The sequence below is a fragment of the Papaver somniferum genome, chromosome 3 (assembly GCF_003573695.1).
Source record: "Papaver somniferum cultivar HN1 chromosome 3, ASM357369v1, whole genome shotgun sequence".
In the NCBI taxonomy this organism is placed as follows: domain Eukaryota; kingdom Viridiplantae; phylum Streptophyta; class Magnoliopsida; order Ranunculales; family Papaveraceae; genus Papaver; species Papaver somniferum.
The window spans coordinates 177,707,991-177,727,171 of NC_039360.1; the positions used below are offsets into that span (position 1 = coordinate 177,707,991).

At 34.1% G+C, this 19,181-nt stretch overlaps 1 protein-coding gene across 1 annotated transcript; it reads left to right on the top strand.

Moving 5' to 3' along the window:
• Positions 1–956: 956 nt before the first annotated feature.
• LOC113360380 lies at positions 957–1,538 on the top strand. Its single transcript, XM_026603892.1, has one exon. The coding sequence runs from the start codon at positions 957–959 to the stop codon at positions 1,536–1,538; it is 582 nt and encodes a 193-aa protein (XP_026459677.1).
• Positions 1,539–19,181: the final 17,643 nt, after the last annotated feature.

Genomic DNA, 19,181 nt, shown 5'->3' on the forward strand with positions numbered 1-19,181 from the left:
TGATGAGACTGGAAGTGATGAATAAAGTTATGTTAATGAAACTTTTATGGAAAATTGAAACAGAAGAGGTGGAATGGACTCAGTTTATGAGAGCAAAATACAAGAACAAGAAGAATGAATGGATATCATCTTACAAACAATCCTCTATTTGGCCAGGGACCAAATGGGTCATTGCTGAAGTGAATGAAGGCAAAAGATGGATAGTGGGTGATGAAAAATCCATTTCTGTATGGCAGGACAAATGGATCAAGGAATATGCTTTAATTGAGAGACATGCAACAGATCATTAATGTCCAGATGAATATGGAACTCAAACTAGTTGCATTAATTGTAGATGGTGTATGGAAAATTCCTAAGCAAATGCTCAATTTTTTTAAAGAAATGAAGTACCAGTAATTGGTGGTGGTCCTGACAAACTGATATGGGAGAAAGATCTCAATGGAAAATTCTCTGTTGCAGATGTAGCTCAGCAGATAAGAAAAAAATATTCAGTGCAGTCTTGGGCAAAGCAAGTATGGAATCCATGTATACACCCCTATACATCTACCAATTTATGGAAAATTCTAAGAGGAGCTTGTGCCACTGAGGAGTCTGTAAGGAAAAAAGGTTTTATGACAGTATCAAAATGCTATTTATGTGGCAATGCACAAGATACAATGGTCCATATACTATGGGAGTGTACATTTAGCACAAATATATGGCATTGGTTGGGAGGAATCTTCTGTTTTCTTAATCCTTCATCTTTTGAGGATGTTCTGAAATTCGCTAAGGGTAAAAGTTGTGCAATTCAAGAAGTATGGTATAACTGTGCTTTCAAGGTGATGGTGGAACTCTAGCATACAAGAAACAAGAAGTTTTATGAGAATGAAGAGCCTAATATTGAAAAATTCAAGCAGAGGATTTTGTTTTATACAAAGGAGTGTGGGATAAGAATTAAAGGTTCCAAATGGGGAAATATGTATGATATCCAAATTTTACTTCATTTTGGAATTACAGGAATTAAGACTCACATGACTGAAGTAAAGCAATGTTTTTTCAAATTACCTGCAAGAGGACAAGTTCTGATATGCTGTGATGGAGCATCACAAGGTAACCCTGGAAATGTAGGATTGGGATTTGTGGCAAGAAATGATCAAGGTGGATGTTTGGGAGCAGCTTATGGAGGCTTGGGGTTAGCAACAAATTATCTGGCAGAAGTAATGGCCTTAGTGGTTGCTGGTGAATGGGCTATGAAGAAAAGGTATGAGAATGTTTGCTTCAGTCTTGATTCTAAAGAAGTTTTACTAGCTTTCAGCAATGATAGAATACCTTGGATTGTTGTGAATAGATGGAACAATATTAGAAAACATATATCAAGGATCACATTCATACATTCATATAGGGAGATAAATTTTTCTGCTGATAAAATGGCTAAACAGGGTGTTCTACTTGCAAGAGGGATTGTTATGTATTATGAAGACAAACCAAGTTTTCTGCCTCAGTTGGAAAGAGAAGATGGTGTATACTTTAGATTCAGTTCTTGGAGAAGTATATGTTGATGTGTAGCTGCTCTGTTTTTGCAACTACAGAGTAGTAGGGGTTTCGCTCTTTTGTTTGTTTGGGCTTACTTGTTGGGCTCTGTCTTTTCATTTTGGGTCTTTGCCTTGAAATGGTGTGGCTCCTTTGTAAGTTGTATTTTTGCTTCCTTTGGCAATAAAATTTCATGATTTCTATAAAAAAAAATATTGGTAGTGTTATTCATTGCATACTTTTTGAATTACCAATATGTGTGATTAGTATAACCGCTCATTACTTGTTTATGTTTTGGTAAAACTATTCACAGGGCCTGACTTTTGTATTGGTGTGACTTTTATTAGTGAAACCGATCTTAAGTAATCACCTGAGATGGTATGATCGATTTGTTGTAATTGGTATGACCAACTCTAGGCAAAGGGGAACCGATCCTAGTAAGAGGTGCAACCGATTACAAAGGGGAATCGATCCTTGTAAGAGGTGCAAAAAGTTTCTAGTTATTGGGAACTGATCCTATGAACATGTGCAACACGTTTTTAGATATTGGGAACCGATCCTATGGACATATGCAACAAATACAAGTTAGATACCATATAATATATATGTGGGAACCGATCCTAGTACCTAGTCAATCGAATTTTGGAAAGCTAGTGTGACTTTTTTTTTTTTCTAAATGATGTAATTTTATTACTCAAAAGAGAAAACTAAAATTTACAAATTATTCATGACATGCCAAGACTAACTTTCTTGGAAAACAAAAATAACTGAAATCAAATTACAGGATATATCTTCATGATTTATTTTCAAGTGAATGTAAAATAATGTGAATCTTCATGATCTATTATTCCCAAGAAAATTGTCCTGCCTTCATATATAATTACTTCTCCTCTTCTAAGATTTGTTCCCTTCTTAGCTAAGTTATCAGCTGAGAAGTTAACTTCCCTATAGGAGTGTCTGAACGTTATATTGTTCAGAGAATTAGTTACTTTTTTCCATTTTTTCCTGATTATCCAAGGAATTTTACCACTTGAAAATGCCATTATAACATCCTTTGAATCCAAACTAAAACATACATCCTTAAGATGTTTACTCACTGCCCACTCCCCTGCTGCAACCAATGCCATAACCTCTGCAATGTAGTTTGGCAATTCTTAATGCCCCACTCCCTGCACCCAAGCATGATCCATCATTTTTTCTGCCAATAAAGCCAATGTCTGCTGCTCCTGGATTACCTTTTGCAGTACCGTCACAACAGATTAAAGTTTGATCCATTTGTGGCAGTTTAAAGAATACTTCCTTCACAGTAGAGTTTTTGCTTTTGATCCCCTTAATCCCAAAACTTACAATGATGTTCAAGTCATACATACAGTTCTTCATGGTTCCATTAACTCTTATGCCACATTCCTTAGTGAAGCTTAGGATTTTTTGTTTGAACTTTTCAGCATTTGGGTTAATGTTTTCATACATTCTCAAGTTTCTTGTCATCCACAGCTCCACCATTACTGAAAAGGCACTGATATACCATATCTGTCCTATGGCAGGACTATGCTTTTTAACACATGTAATAATTTCATTAAATTTTGTGGGAGTATTAAGACTGAAAATACCTCCAATCCAGTACCAAATTTCTAGACTGAATGAACACTCCCATAGAATATGCTCCATGTTGTCTTGTCCATTTCCACATAAATAGCATTTGGAGACTGTGTCGAAACCTTTTTTTTCTGACATTTCTTCAGTTGCACATGCTCCTCTGAGCATTTACCACACGTTGCAGGATGTGTATGGATGGATAAGGACTCCATACATATTTAGCCCAAATAACTGGCTGATACTTCTCTCTTATTTGTTGTACAATATTATTAACTGTAAACTTTCCAGTTAAGTCAGTTGTCCATATTCTTTTGTCATTCCCAGCCCCAATAACTGGTAAATTTACCTCAATAAATTGCAGCATATCTTCAGGTATTTGCCATTCTCCATTTATAATCAGATCACTTACCTTTAAGTTCTTGTGTTGTTGTACAAATGGATCATTTTGATGTTGATCGATAAGAGCATTTTCTTTTATCCATTTATCCTGCCAAACTGAGATATTTCTTCCATTCCATACCATCCATCTACTTCCTTCATTAAGATCATTCATCACCCATTTAAGTCCATGCCATATGGAAGATTTCTTGTATCCAGTAATCCAGTCACCCTCCTTGTTTTTATACTTTGCCTTCATAAATTTAATCCATTCCTCATATTCAATTTCAATTTTCCAAAGAAGTTTTAATAGCAAGGCTTTGTTAACCACTTCTAATCTTCTAATGCCAAGGCCACCTTCAGCAAATGGTGCATTTCCTTCCTCCCACTTAACTGTTATCAGTTTCTTCACAGATGGATCACCAGTCCATAGAAAATTTCTGATTATCCTTTCACATTCCTTAATCACAGTTTTGGGCCATTTATAGACAAACATGTTATATATTGGTATGCGACAAAGCACAAACTTAACTAAAGTTAATCTGTCAGAGAATGCAAGGAGTTTACCAATCCAACCAGCTAGCTGCTTTTATAGCATGTCCACTATTCCCCAAACTTGATTAGTTTTGACTCTTACAGGACACAGAATTATACCTAAATACTTGTCATGGAATTCTGAAAGCTCCATTTGTAGCCTCTCTGCAATTGTCATTCTTATTTCTTCAGTAACCCCTCCAACAAAACATTTGCTTTTTGCTCTGTTAACTGTTTGTCCAGATGCAGCTTGATACTTCATTAGTAAACCCATCAAGTTGTCTAATGTTCTTTTGTGCCCATTGCAGAAAATAAATATGTCATCTGCAAACATTAAGTGAGATGGCTGACATCCATTCCTATTGACCATTGTTTGGATTAGACCCTTTTGAATCATTTTGGTTAAGTTTCTGCTCAATACCTCTTCAACTATCACAAAGAGAATGGGAGACAATGGATCTCCTTGTCTGAGTCCTCTTCAAGGAGAATGGAAAGCTAGTGTGACTAATTCCAGTACCCACATGGAGGTAGAACCGAAACTTGTTTTGGTAGAACCGTGAAACCCATGTTTGGTGATTGAATGTTTTTAATTAATCACATAGTTCTTTAAAGTCAGATGAACCAATTCTAAACTTGTTTGGAAGTGTGGAAAATCGGTTTCAAGATTGTAAGTTTGAAAGAGGACTTACAAAGTAAATATGTCGACATACTTTGAACATGTGCAGTAACGCTTATCTTTTATTTTTCAAAGATATTCCTCAATAGCTAAAGGAAAATCCCGGATCGAAAAATAAATTGAGAATATTTTAATTAAGGTTTTTAATTTTATTTTTGGAAGATGAAAATTAGTAATGTGCATTTACTAGTTGGAGATTTTCTAAGAGATTTTCGGTCAATGTTTGAACGAAGCATTTCCAGGAATTATGGAAACCGAATTTGGAAATTTATTGCATATCTTGAGAATATTTTCGGTTTTGGAAATTCCTTGGTGTCCAAACTTCCCTGGTCTATAAATATCAAAGTTTGCATTTCGAGCAAACTAATCCTCAGAGCCAGCAAAACTACCTAGTTGTGTTGTTACTGGTGGACCCGCCTATTCGGAGAGAAAAGTAACCTAATTAGGCGAAATCTCTTATGGCCGCTCGGTTTAAAGACTTCTTTGGGATTGAGAAGCTCTATTAGTACCGTTGGTGGGAAACTAGATATTTGCGGTTTATTATTATTTTTCGATTAATTTGATTGACTAACAGTTGTTGAACTTTGATTGCACCTAGTTTGTTTATGCTTGAGAATCTTCTCTTCTGATATAAGATTCACTGAAACTAGATCGAAGTTTCGACGGGGATCTTTAGCCTGTTTGTAGATCTAAATACGTCTTGTGATAATCCATTGTTAACAGACTCCGTTCTGTGTGTGATTGATCACAAGAGATTCAAGTTGATTGTGTGCAGGTGTTTATTGAAGATCTAAGAAGATTTGAAGACGAAGAAGATTTCTGATTTGGGTTCATAATCTTTGGTGTGCACAATACTTGTTTTGGTTAAAGGGGATCCAACTATAATCGGTTTATCCTTGTGGTAAATTGGATTGATTATTTGAGTAGATCGGCATCAACACAATTCTTTGTGATTCAAAGTATTGATTGCAAAATCTTGACAATTACTTTGGTAGTTGTTATTAGATAGATCTAAGGACCTGACAAAGGAGTTTATTGGGATAAACGAAAGAGCCTTTTTTCGAACTCACATCACTTGGTTGAATAAAGTTGTTACCAAACATATTTGTTGTTCCTTTACTGTTTGGAATACGAACCAAAGGAATTTTTCCAAGCACGTGACTTATTACAAGTTGGAGGCGTGGGAATACAGACGTAACTAGGTGAACTATAGGTTTAGTTGTTTGGTCTCAACTATACGAAGTTGGTTTGATTTTGTATAGAGGCTTAATCCTGAGAGTATTCAATTCTGGACAAGGTCCCGGGGTTTTTCTGCATTTGCGGTTTCCTGGTTAACAAAATCTTGATGTGTCTTTTACTTTTCTATTTCCTCAATTATAATTATTTTTATTATAATTAGAAGTAAAATACACAAATGTTAATTCCTATTTACTTGATAGTAATCCTATTGTGTTTGGTTAAGTCTGAACCTTTTATCAAGTAAACATACTTCGTTGTTGTATTGTCTCGGTCTTTTATCCATAGTCAATCACACAAGTTATCTTGTTGTCGTATAGTCTCGATCTCGTATCCATAGACGATCACACGAAGTGTGAACCGATTAGTTGTATTGTCTCGACTCGGTCTATAGACAATCACTTTCAGAGAAAGGACTTATAGGTGGAAAAGTTTTAGATTGAGGTATATTTGGGTACCCTCGTATTTTCACACGACTTGAAAGATACGTTAGGGAATGAAACATTTCAAGTCAAATATTACTAACCTCAAGTGGAAGGATGATGTCGTCGTTGTAGCTCCTTACTTCTTCACATTCTTCAAGTCTTCACGTAATACTTGTAATATCTCATATCCTAATACTTTCAAGCTAACCTATACGAATTTGACTCTAGTAAATAATCAAGCGACTCTTTAAATGAGTTTTGGTTCACTAAAATATGACAACCAATCTTGATATACCAACGCCTGGTGGGTTCAACCGAGATATTCTCTAAAATATACATATCCTCATTCATATACCATGCAAAAAATGCATTGGATACATCCAATTACTTAATAGTCCAAGAATTTTTTTATTGTCAATGCCACAACTACTCTTATTGTGGTAGACTTAAAGTATTGGACTAAATGTCTCCATATAATCTACTTCATTATGTTGATTAAAATTGTTAAGGAAGCGTCATGCCTTCGTGGTTTAGTTGAAAACTTGGGGATTATATAACGGAGTTTTGTTGTGAACTATGATAGTCAAAGTGTTATTCATTTAGCTAAGAACCAAGTTTTTCATGCACGCACCAAGCATATTAATGTTCATTATCAGAAGCTTCGAGAAGTGGTTGATAACGCATTAGTACAACTATTGAAGGTCGATACTGAAGATAATCCAGCAGACATATTGATGAAAGTCGTTCCGAAGTTCAAGTATGAAAGGTGTCTCAGCTTGATCAATGTTGCTCGTTGTTGAGGCCCTATGGGAATTTGAGCCTACCGTTAACTTGTTTTGAAGGTTAACTCTGTTTGGGGAAAACATCGTCAAGGTGCAGAATTGTTAGAAGTTGTCGATGTTTTAAAAAGATTCTGTTTTAGAATATTCTAGAATTGTCTAGGTGTTTCCTGATTTTGGTATAGCTAGAGGTTTCCTGTTTTGGATGAACTCAACGTTTCCCGATTTAGTTAAACTTTGGGTTTCCTAGTATAACTCATATACTTGGAAGACAAGTTTATAACCTATATAAATAGGCGCACAAGTCTTAGGAAAACACACACAACACAATTTAGATAAGAGTTCTCATAGCTAGAGAGTTTTAGGGTTTAAAACGTTTTGTTCATAGAGAATTGTTTGGGGTTTCTGAACACCATTCTGCTGGTCATATTTTGTTGATTAAGTCATCAATCGTTAAGGTTTAATTATCTTTAAATTTGTTTTATAATAAGAGTTGATCGTAGCCGTTTGTGGACTTAGGCATATTGCCGAACCACGTAAAATTTTGTGTCTTTGTTTCTGTTTCGTGAATCTTGTTTTTTGTTTTTTTTTTTAGTTCTAGGTAATCAAAAGAACTAGTGTCTTATGAAGAGGTTAACTCTAATGTCTTAATCCTAACACATTTACCTGCTGAGCTTCGAAGATTGACGGTCTGTTGACTGCGTTACGGGTGGCGCATTGGAAGTTTTGGCCTGCGTAACTCGTTAATGAAGGCATAATTTTCCATCCCATTTGTAATAGAAGTGATATGTAACAAAACTTTGAAAACAGAGTGAGTCACGTGTTCGACAAGATGTCCTTAAGACATTAGCGTCCATATACACTCAAGAGTGATGTTATATCCATATATGAAGGATGCCTCATGGATAATACACCCTGCTACACCTACTATTATCACTCGTAGTATATGCTCAATTTGAGCTTGAAAACTCGGGAAAAGAAACCTCAAGGAAAATCCAAAAATACCTAAGGGAAACAAGATAAAATCGTTGTTCTTTTGGTCTCTCGATATCTTTTTTCCTTGATGTCTCAATAGGATGAGATTTCTATAATCTCTTAACCTATTAACGTCATTTATGAAGTGGAAACTATAAGACTAAACATTTCTTTCACAAAAGAAAAGCCAAAACATGTGGAGTGACCAGTAGTAGGTCAAGAGCTCGAACTGGATACACGCAATATTTATTTATTTTAATAATAAAATCTTAGAGACCATGGTAAAATTTCTCAAACTTATTTTTAAGTTGTTTTCCAACATGTATCGCGATCGATAAGAAATTTTTTCTCTGTAAGCCTTACCAAATCAGCGTTAAGCATCGCTATTGAACATCATTGTTATGCTATGTTGGTGTCGCAACAGTTTAATAAGGAAATCACTTTTGGATGATTAAACATATAAGTTTAGTGTTTAATATAAGTTTTTTTTTTTTTTAATATTAATCAGAAAAAAAAAGAGTTTAATGTTTATACATATAAGTTTAATGTTTAATGTTTAATATAATATCACTATTATCACTTTTAGTTATATGTTTGATGATTAAACATCACAATTTCTTGCCTGCTTCCCTCCTTGCACTTGTGCACTTTAAACATATGTAGCTTTATATTTTAACATACACATAAGTGTTATTTAAACATATAAGTTTTTCACCAACTCAAATGGAATCACATAACTGTGTACTTGTTTCATGCTCAATGTTCCTCCCATTTCCTTAGTTATTTGGTTGTCATTTACTACTTGGTTTAACTTCTTAGAATTTATCAAATTTGTAAATGCTCATAAAATAATTCATTTCTGGTTAGTATATCTTTGTTGTCACCCACTCACAAACTTCTTGTTAAAAACATGTTTCTTGTTTAAGATAATATACTTTCAATTGTCGTTGTGATAACAAAATCTATAGCATGTCATAGTTGTTGCAGGCCAAGTTGATAATATTGATTTGTCTCACGCTTCTTACACGTTGACACCGTAATGTGCCACCACACGTCAGTAGTGAATGATAATGACAATAGTTGTGAATGCGCGGAATGATATTGGTTGGCATTTGAAATTTAGTCTAAGAATTGTTAACGTTTCGCGACTTTTAATTCTTTTACATTGTTGTTTGATCTAGGCTGAAACAAGCATGACAAATTATATGTATAAGAGTTCTCTTATACCATTGTGCAAAATTACAAGGGATTTGAAAACGTTAATGATGGGAGAACACTTGAAAGCCCTGGAGAAATTTCCTTTTTGGAATATGTACAGGTTATTTCATGAAGAACGAATTACAAAGGAACAATTGAAAATGGTAGATATGGGACTTAAAATGGTTGTAGATTATTTTATGGAAAGTCGTGATAACATGGAATTCAAGTGTTTCAGGTCCACCCCAGAGCTGTTGGCAGATATTTTTGTTTTACAGTGTATTCGAGAATCTGAAAAGATAAAAATGTTCGGAACAGTAGTGTCCAAAAAAACAAAAACAAAAATGGAAAAAAGAAAAAGATTATAGTGAACATTATCTACACCCATTACCTCGAGGAACCGAAGTCTGGGAGGATAAGTTAAAAGGTTGTGGAGGAAAATCTTCGGAAAACTGCTACAGATCTATTGAAAATAAAAGACTTTGTTAGACTTTTAGCCGCATACCTCTGCATTCAAGTGTTCTTCTCTGATGATAGTGGGTGTCGACTCCAGCTTTCTTTTGTTCCTCTCATCTTTGAGCTAGAAGAGGTCTCATCAGAAGACCGCATCCATGAGCACTTAATAAATCTAATTGACAAATGTGAATATTCATACATCTAAACTAACTGGGTGTACTTTTTATATAATGGTGAGTATAGGTTATCTTTTGTCCTTCTTATCTCTCTTTGTTTTTTTGTTTTTTTTTTTTATCTTGGTTCAAAGATACTAACTCCTGAATTTGTTTGTCTTTGTTTTTAAGTATTGGTTTTTGGTGCACTGCGTCAAATCAAGGGAGCTACCCAATCCAGAATTCCTAAGATTTCTAAGGTGGGATACTTTTGACATCACACAAAAAGTGAAGCACAAATCATTTCATTACCCCCGAATAGTGTAAGAGAATTCTTTACTTTACTAGGTGTTATTTTTTGTTGTTGTTACTTGAGCAGTTTTTTTTTAATTAACTGCATGTTAATGTTTGATTTTAATATAATGGATGATTTAGAAGGTGATAAATGTAACAGAGCTAGAAGACACCGAATCAAGTGATGTTTTCCAGGAAATGCAAAAAGTCAAGCAACAATATGAGTTTTATATATGCCTTATCCAGAGAATCGCATTAGATTGTGCTTCCGAAGATGACAAAGAATACATGCAAAGGGATACGAAAGGTTGCTGAAAAAAATGGGAGAAAGAAAACTGCGGCAGTGGAAGCCAACATGTCGAAGCCCCATGAGAGTGTAAGGAAAAAAAAGTCTCACGAAGTATGGATTACTCAATTTAAAATGATTATAGATTTGTTAAAAAAACAAATTATTGTGTTTGATGATTTGGAAAGGATTCCGGGGATAATTTTAGAAATTACACGAGTATTATGTCTCAAATCTTTGAACCAGCGTATAAGGAAATAACAAGGGTAATGAAACAAGTGAAGATGCAAGAATGGAGAAGATCTCTGAAAATGCATGATGTGCCTGTGCCGGGCATTTTGGCTCAACTACTGTTGTCATTGCATAAGGGAATGTCACTAGAAATGAGAGTAATGAAACAAATGAAGAGAAGGAAGCACTGGAAAGCGGAAAAAAAGGAAGACAACTTGTTGGAGACCCAAGAGATGGTAAGAAAACTTGTTTTTTTGTTTTTTACACCAAATATGATGTAAAAGATTCTAAATGTGTTTTAGTTTAGTTTATTTGTTGTTGATAATTTACGAAGGATTTCAAAGGTGTTGCTAGAGATCGGACATGATGTGTTCAATATAACATCGATAAGCAAAAAATCTGTAAGCCTCACCAAATCCGCGTTAAACATCGCTATTGAACATCACTATTATGCTATGTTGGTGCTGCAACAATATTAATAAGGAAAACACTTTTGGATGATTAAATATATAAGTTTAATGTTTAATGTTTCTTATAAGTTTAATGTTTTTTCTTTGTTTTTTTTATATTGATCAAAACAAAACAATTTTTTTTAAAATATTTATACATATAAGTTTAATGTTTAATATAACATGAGTCCAATTTGTGCACCCCCTACAAACCGGGGTGCACACTACTGCTACTCTTATTTGTTGTGAAACTCTTAAAAACCACCTCGACTTTTTAGTCTAAAAACATAGAGAATCTAAAAAAACTACCATTAATTTTTCTCCACTCCGTGTCCCTCCTAAAATTTTCATATGCTAAACAGGACAAAGTGAGATTAGGTGATAAGAACAAGATTTCTAACAAAATCAAATGTTAGAAGATGTAAAGTGGAGAAGATATGCTTTTACAGAGACTTTTGATATGCTTTTATAGAGACTAATTTTAGTAAAGGAGACAGGGGGATCAATTTCATTCATAGGCACAAAATAAAAACTTCAATGGTTAAGTAATAGGATAGAGTTAAAATACTAATTGTGATTTAAAATCAGTTGATGGCATAAGCATATCAAAGCCCGATTCAACTTACCCAATAAATCATTAGAGTTTCTGCGAGTAATTATCATGACAGTGGTTAGAACTGGATTTGAAACTATAAAACCACCAGTGTATCAAATTTCTTCTGAAGATCGCACATTCAGAATAAAAAGTATAGAAAAAAATGGTACAAAGGGATTGTTTAGTAAAAAGGAAAAGAAAACATCAAAAATTTGATATTGGTGTTACGTATTGGCACATTTCTTCTCTCTTCTCTCTGCCAAAATCGTTTTTTCAAAAAATTAATCATATTTCTTCTCCATCTTCTTCACCCTAAATCTAGATTTACTCGGATTTAGATATGGGTTTCATATCTTCCGAGCAAATCTAGATAGTATTTCTTCACTAGATCTTGTTTTAAAAAATAAAATCGCATGCGAAATTAGGGTTTGATTTTCAGTAATACTTTGTGTTTTCAATAAACGATTCGCTATTGCAGAGATTTATTAATGCCCTTTGGCTTTTCTTATGGAGTCTGATGATAGATTCAAGTGTATTTTCGGAGAGGACCAAATCCGGCGTGACGATGATCAAGATTCTTACAAAGTTGATCAATGGATACTGGAATTGGTCGTAATTATGATGATATTTGGAGCAGATTATTCCTTTTATGAAGGATTATATCTTAATGAAGAAGAAGTTTTCAAATGGTTGTAGTTTAATGAGAAGACCATTGTTTGGATTACATCATCTATCTGTGATCAACTATTCAGTACAATTGTTGTATTTCAGAATTGAGATACATTATATTTTGTATTTTTTATGTTGTATCATTATGATGTACTCGAACTATCATGTTACCATGATTCCAATCGGTGGAATAATAATTCTCCACCAATGTATCCTTCAAACCTCAATTTTAATGAGGTAATTTAATAAATTATGGGTTGTTAAACCCATCTTTCCTTCAAAAAAAAATTGATATTGAATTAAACCGATCACCCCTCTCTATATCTACCATGAAAAGATTACCTTTTAAAAGTTAGAAATTGATTCTTATAACAAACACATGGAAATATAAATTTGCATCAGTTCCTGAATCTCTAATCAACATTGACATGATAAGCATTCCTCTTTTTCTTCTTCTTCTTGTTCATCTTTAATTTTAGGGGACAGAACTCTAGGAATACTATTATTCATGTTCGATTTGATCTAATTTATACTGCTCTCATGGAATTTCAATTTACTACCATACATTCATAGATTTCATTATAGCATATAGATTTTATGGTAGCATATGGATGAGCATAATGGTGATTATGGATTATAGAGAGAGTAGAGAGATACCCTTGCCTTGTTTTCTGTAGAAATACCCGAAAGTAGTTTCCACCGAATATCTAGCCAATAGGAGATTAGATTTTATAGGAATAAGCTTTAAGAGAGAAAAAACTGGTCAGGCGATTGTCAAGGAGACTGGTCAGGCGACGATGACCAAGTCAATCTAGGGTTTTCTTCATCTTCTTCCTTGATTCTCTGCGATTTTGCTATGTTTTTTCAGTAATTCCTTATGAATTTCGAATTCACTTAGATCCTTTTTACCTTCAACATATTTTTCAAAATCAGAAATAGTGTTTAAAATCAATTTTATGCAAAACCTAATTTCTTAATAGCCGCATATTGCTTTTGTTCCTGTTTATTGATTTTTCGCTTTCAATTTGTTCCAGGGCTTTTGTTTTAAATCATGATTTCAGAGTTTTTCTTTTTCTCTGTCTGATTTGGTGCTAAAGATTCTATCTTGTGGATTTATTTCTAACCCTTGTTATCTAATCTTTTCGTATTTTCTACAGGATTAATCATGAACTGATGGAGGCTTCGACATAGTATCACTGAGTATTCATCATGAGATTCGTTTACAAAGTTGATTGGGAAAGTGGTGGTTACTTCTAATTTTGGGTATGGTTCTTGCTCTTTATTCTTAGTTTTGGTTTGGAGGGTATGTGATTTTTTGAGAAGATAAGCAAATTGATATGCTTTTGCATGATGAGATCCTACTTTCTGTAGGGATTATTCTACTTATTCTTATTAGATATTATAAATGGGGAAGATCTATCTATGGCTGTTGTTAATAATTTAATTTTCTCTACAAGTTACTTAATTTGGTCCTTAATTGGGTGCTTGAATTATTGATTTGATGGATATTAGTTAGTCTAAGAAGCCTATGGAGTATGCTTTCATTTAGGGTAGCTCAAATGTTTTATCGTCATCCTCGTGTTCGTCTTTTTCCCAGAAAGTTTTTACTTCTTCGGGTTTCATATTTAATACCTCTACTGAAATGAGCTTTTCTTCGGATGGTTATGCTAATGTTTTTCACTGATATTACTCCTCTAAGTAATCCAGAAGTTTTGAATGAGTTGGATGGTGTAATTTTACTTGAACCTTTCCCTTTGGATACTCTCCCACTGGAACCTTTTGTGTCGGTTGAAGAATTTGAGAAGAAAGTAAATCTCATGTTGATTGACTCTGTTGACGATGTGGATGAAGAGCCTTCATAAGTTCATGACCCTGTAAGTTTTTCTGATTACTGCTCTTCTATTTTACTACGTTTTTCTTTTTATTTCGCAATTCCTTGAAACTAGTTTTTTACATATCTGCTATCATGATTTTTCTTTGTTGGAATATGAATGGATGTTGCTCTGATAAAAAATGGCTTCATCTATTAAATATTTTTAGGAAAAATAAGCCAAATGCTATTTGTTTATTTGAAACCATGGTTGATTCTGATACTGTGAAGAAATATAGCCATCATCTACCTTTCGATTCTTGGTATATCGTGCCAGCTATAGGAAAATCGGGGGGGGGGGGGGGGGGGGGGGCTAGCTTTAGGATACTTTGCCAACTCTAATATTGAAATTATTGGTGATGCATTTAACATGATACATATTGTCTGTGATATTACCCCGACTATTAAAAATTGCATGGTTACTTTCATATATGGCTCGCTAAATGCTTTGGGTAAAAGAAATCAATGGAACTACTTGCATCACATGAACGAGGATAGTAATAGGCCTTGGTTGTTACTGGGTGATTTTAACTTTATCTTGCATTCTTCGGAAAAACAAGGTGGTAATCCAGAGAATTCTTTCCCTCTGAATTTTGTTAGGAATAGTTTGATCCAGTTAAAAATGAATGAAATATTTGCTTTTGGTAGTCCTTTTACGTGGTGTAATAGAAGATTTAAGAATCCTTATGAATTGATATTCGAAAAACTAGATAGGGGTTTCTTGAACGATAAATGGGTTTCATATTTGCCTCATACTAGGATTACGAATCTAGGAAGGTTTTTTCTGATCATTGTCCCATTCTCTTAAAATGTTTCCATCAACATCAAGGTCTAAATATACTTTACAAATTTTTCAAGTGCTGGCAGCTGAGTCCTGACTTTAAAAATGTCTTAAATCATGCCTGGAGGAAAGATGTTAAAGGTTCTCCTAGTTTCATTGTTTCTGGTAAGCTCAAGAATCTGAAACAAGAGCTTATCAAATGGAATTTAGATTCCTTTGGTCACATCAAGCAAACAATTAGTAAGTTAAATTTTGAAATTGAGAAACTTCAATCCATGGCCTATACTCCAACTCTTGGAGAATTCATTTTGAATTATTCGAAGCAGCTGGATTTCTGGTATGCGATTGAAAATTCTTTCTACAAGCAAAAAGAAAAAATTGACTATTTTCTTCATTATGATAAGAATACCAGCTTTTTCCATAACTCTATAAAGCTTAGTAATATGCACAACACTATCCATACTCTAAAAGACAGTCAAGGTAATTGGTTGGAAAGTAGAGAACAAGTCGTTGCTCTGCTTTCTAACCATTTCAAAAGTATTTATTCTTCTTCTCATCCTTTAAAGGATGATATTGATGAAGTGCTCAAGGATGTTCAGCCTATTATAACAGATGAGTTAAATATTAAATTAGTAGAAATTCCTTCTGCTGAAGAAATTTATCTTACTGTTAAAAATATGGCACCTTGGAAATCGCCAGGACCAGATGGTTTCCCTGGGGTTTTTTTCAGAGACAATTGGGATGAAGTGTCTACAGAGGTAATAAATCATGTTCAAAATTTCTTTAGGAATAAGTATCTTCTCAAGCAGCTTAATCACACTTTTATCACACTGATTCCAAAGGTCTGTAATCCTTCTTCCCCTAGTGAATTTAGACATATTAGCTTAACAAACACCATTTATAAAATAATTTCTAAAATTTTAACCAATAGACTAAAACCCATTCTTGATTCGCTGATTTCTCCGTTTCAGTCGGCTTTTATTGCTAATAGGCAGATTCAAGATAATATCATCATAAGTCATGAAATTTTTCACTCCTTTAAAACTAGAAAAAAGAAGAAGAATAAGAATGGTTTCATGGCCATAAAACTAGACCTTTCAAAGGCTTTTGACAGACTAGAGTGGCCATTTATAATTGCAGTCTTTAAAAAGCTAGGTTTTTCGGATTTATGGTGTCATCTGATTCATCAATGTATCAGTACAGTTTCTTATTCGGTGTTAGTTAATGGATCTTCGGGTGATATTTTCTATCCTTCCAGGGGAATAAGACAAGGTGACTGTCTTTCCCCTTATATTTTCATCATTTGTATGGAAATGTTATCTCGTCTCTTATTAAAAGCTGAAGCGGATAACATGATTCAGGGGTTTAAGCTAAAGAGTAATAGTCCTTCCATTTCTCACTTATTCTTCGCTGACGATTGTATGTTATTTTCAAGAGCATCCCTTTCTTATGCTAGACACCTTATGAAGATTATTGGTAATTTCTCAAAAGCCTCAGGTCAAGCAATAAATTTTGAAAAGTCTGGGTTTTTTACTAGTGCAAAGATGCATCATAAACATGTTAAATTGTTGTCTAAAACTCTAGGAATCAAATACTTGAGTAGTACTGAAAAATACTTAGGTACTCCTTTGTTTATTAACAGAAAGAAGTCTGAAATCTTTTCAGTTTTTGATTGATAAATTTTATTCAAGATTAGGTAATACTAAGAGAACTAACCTTAATATTGTTGGTAGAACAGTGATTACTAAGCATGTTCTTTCAAGTTTGGGAGTTTATCACATGTCATGTTTTCCTCTCCCCAAAAAGATTACAACAAAAATAGATTCAATACAAAGAACTTTTTGGTGGTATAAAAGCAATCCAAGGCGTGCTGCTTACTTTCGGTCTTGGAATGATATTGGTAAACCAAAAATGTGTGGGGGGGTTAGGTATTAGAAACTCTTATGCTACAAATAGAGTCTTCATTGCTAAACTGGGTTGGAGAATTAGCAATAACCCAGATCTCTTAATTTCTATTTTCTTAAAAGATAAGTACTTCCCAAATCAGAATTTACTGGAAATTGATAAAGCTGCTGATACGTCTTCTTGGTTTTGGAAAGGTATAGTTAATAGTTTAGCTTTCTTAAGGTCTAACATTGTGATGAAAATAAATTATGGTACTGGTACAAAAATCTGGACTTCTAACTGGTTGCCCTTAAGTAATGCTCCACCAGTGTCGAATAATCCAGATCATATCAATTTTAATTTGGTTAGTGAGTTAATCAACAATGACAATAACACTTGGGATTTAGATTTATTGCAATCCTTGTTTGTTCCTGAATATGTTAAAAAGATTAGTTCTTTAAGGATAAATACTAATAAGAAAGATGAATTAAAATGGGCTCATACTAGAAGTGAGAATTTTACTTCTAAATCTGCTTATAATGTGTATATGAATATTTCTAGATCAGTAGAGGATACTTCTTTTTGGAAGAAAGTTTGGTCTCTTGATTGTCTACCTAAAATCAAATACTTCATGTGGAAAATTTTTGCAGCCTGTTGAAGTTGTACAATGAGTATATTGATGATTGTTGTCCCTTATGTAAGAATGAAAGAGAAACTGTGATGCATTTGTTTGTCAGGTGTCCTATTGCTTCTCATATTTGGTTTGCTTTATCAATACAACATATGGTAGCTTCTGGGACTGATTACATTGAAGATATTTTTCTGTTGTGGTTTGATAATTCTTTTGGAAAGTCTCCCTTTGTGGTTAACTGGCCAAGCATTGGGTCTATAGTTATGTGGAGTATATGGAAATGAGATGCGAGGTTGTTTTCAAAAATGCTTCTATCAATCTGGATAAAATCGTCTTAGATACCAGAAGACTTGTAAACACTTATGTAGCTGCGCCAGAGACTAAGAAGTCTTCTAATTTGATTGCTAAAACTTCCATTCAGAATGTTAATCACATAATGTTTTTAGATGGTTCTTTTAAGGATTTTAACATGGGAGTTGGTGTTATTTTGTGTGATATTGCAGGAACAGTAAGGGGAACGAAGGCAGACTTTGGACTTATCTCAGATGCAGTTGGTGCTGAGGCAACTGCTCTCATTTTGGCTATCTCTTGGGCGAAGGAGATGGATTTGTCTAGAGTCCTGTTCGTGAGTGATTGCCTCCAGTTGGTTGATTTTGTAAATGGAGGCAATGCTATGGTAGATTGGAGAAGCAGTGACCTGCTGGTGCACTGTCGGAGTTTATTTGTTTGCAGTAGTACTTTCAATCTTGTTTATATTAAGCGTTCCCAAAATAATGTAGTTGATCGACTTGCACGTCGAGCTAGGAAGTTTAGTTTAAAAGAGAGTTGGATCTCTTTTCCTCCCTTTTTGAACTCTCTGTTGAGGAAAGATCCCCTTTCGGCACTCTTTAATTCCCTTTTATTGTAATATATCAGTGTGTTTCTCAGCAAAAAAAAATCTAGCCAATAGGAATGGCCGGAATATGCACCCCGGTTTTGAAGGGGTGCACAAATTTGAACCCACATGACATCACTTTTGGTTAATGTTTTGTAGATATATGTTTGATGATTAAACATCACAATCTCTGTTTCTTGCTTGCTTCCTTCCTTGTTGCACTCTAAACATCACAATCTCTGTTTAAACATATAAGTTTATAACTATGTACTTGTTTCATGCTCAATGTTCCTCACATTTCCTTAGTTATTTGGTTGTCATTTACTACTTGGTTTAACTTCTTAGAATTTATCAAATTTGTCTGTGTTCATAAAATAATCCATTTCTGGTTAATGTCTTTGTTATCGCCCTAGATAACACTCACAAACTTCTTGTTAAAAAAACTTGTTTTCTTGTTTGAGATAATGTATTTTCAATTGTCATTGTGATAACAAAATCTATAGCATGTCATAGCTGCTGCAGGCCAAGTTGATAATATCGATTCGTCTCACGCTTCTTACATGTTGACAGCGTAATGTGCCACCACCGGCTAGTATATTTATGGCTTCGACAAAGAAAGGTTTCGCTTGTGATTTTAAAACTTGAGCTCGAGAAAGAAAACAAGTGCTCCAGATTAGATTCATTTTGGTTTTCGCTTTATAGAA

Excerpts from the sequence above, each read along its gene's own strand:
- LOC113360380 (XM_026603892.1), top strand. The coding sequence starts at position 957 with ATGTATGATATCCAAATTTTACTTCATTTTGGAATTACAGGAATTAAG.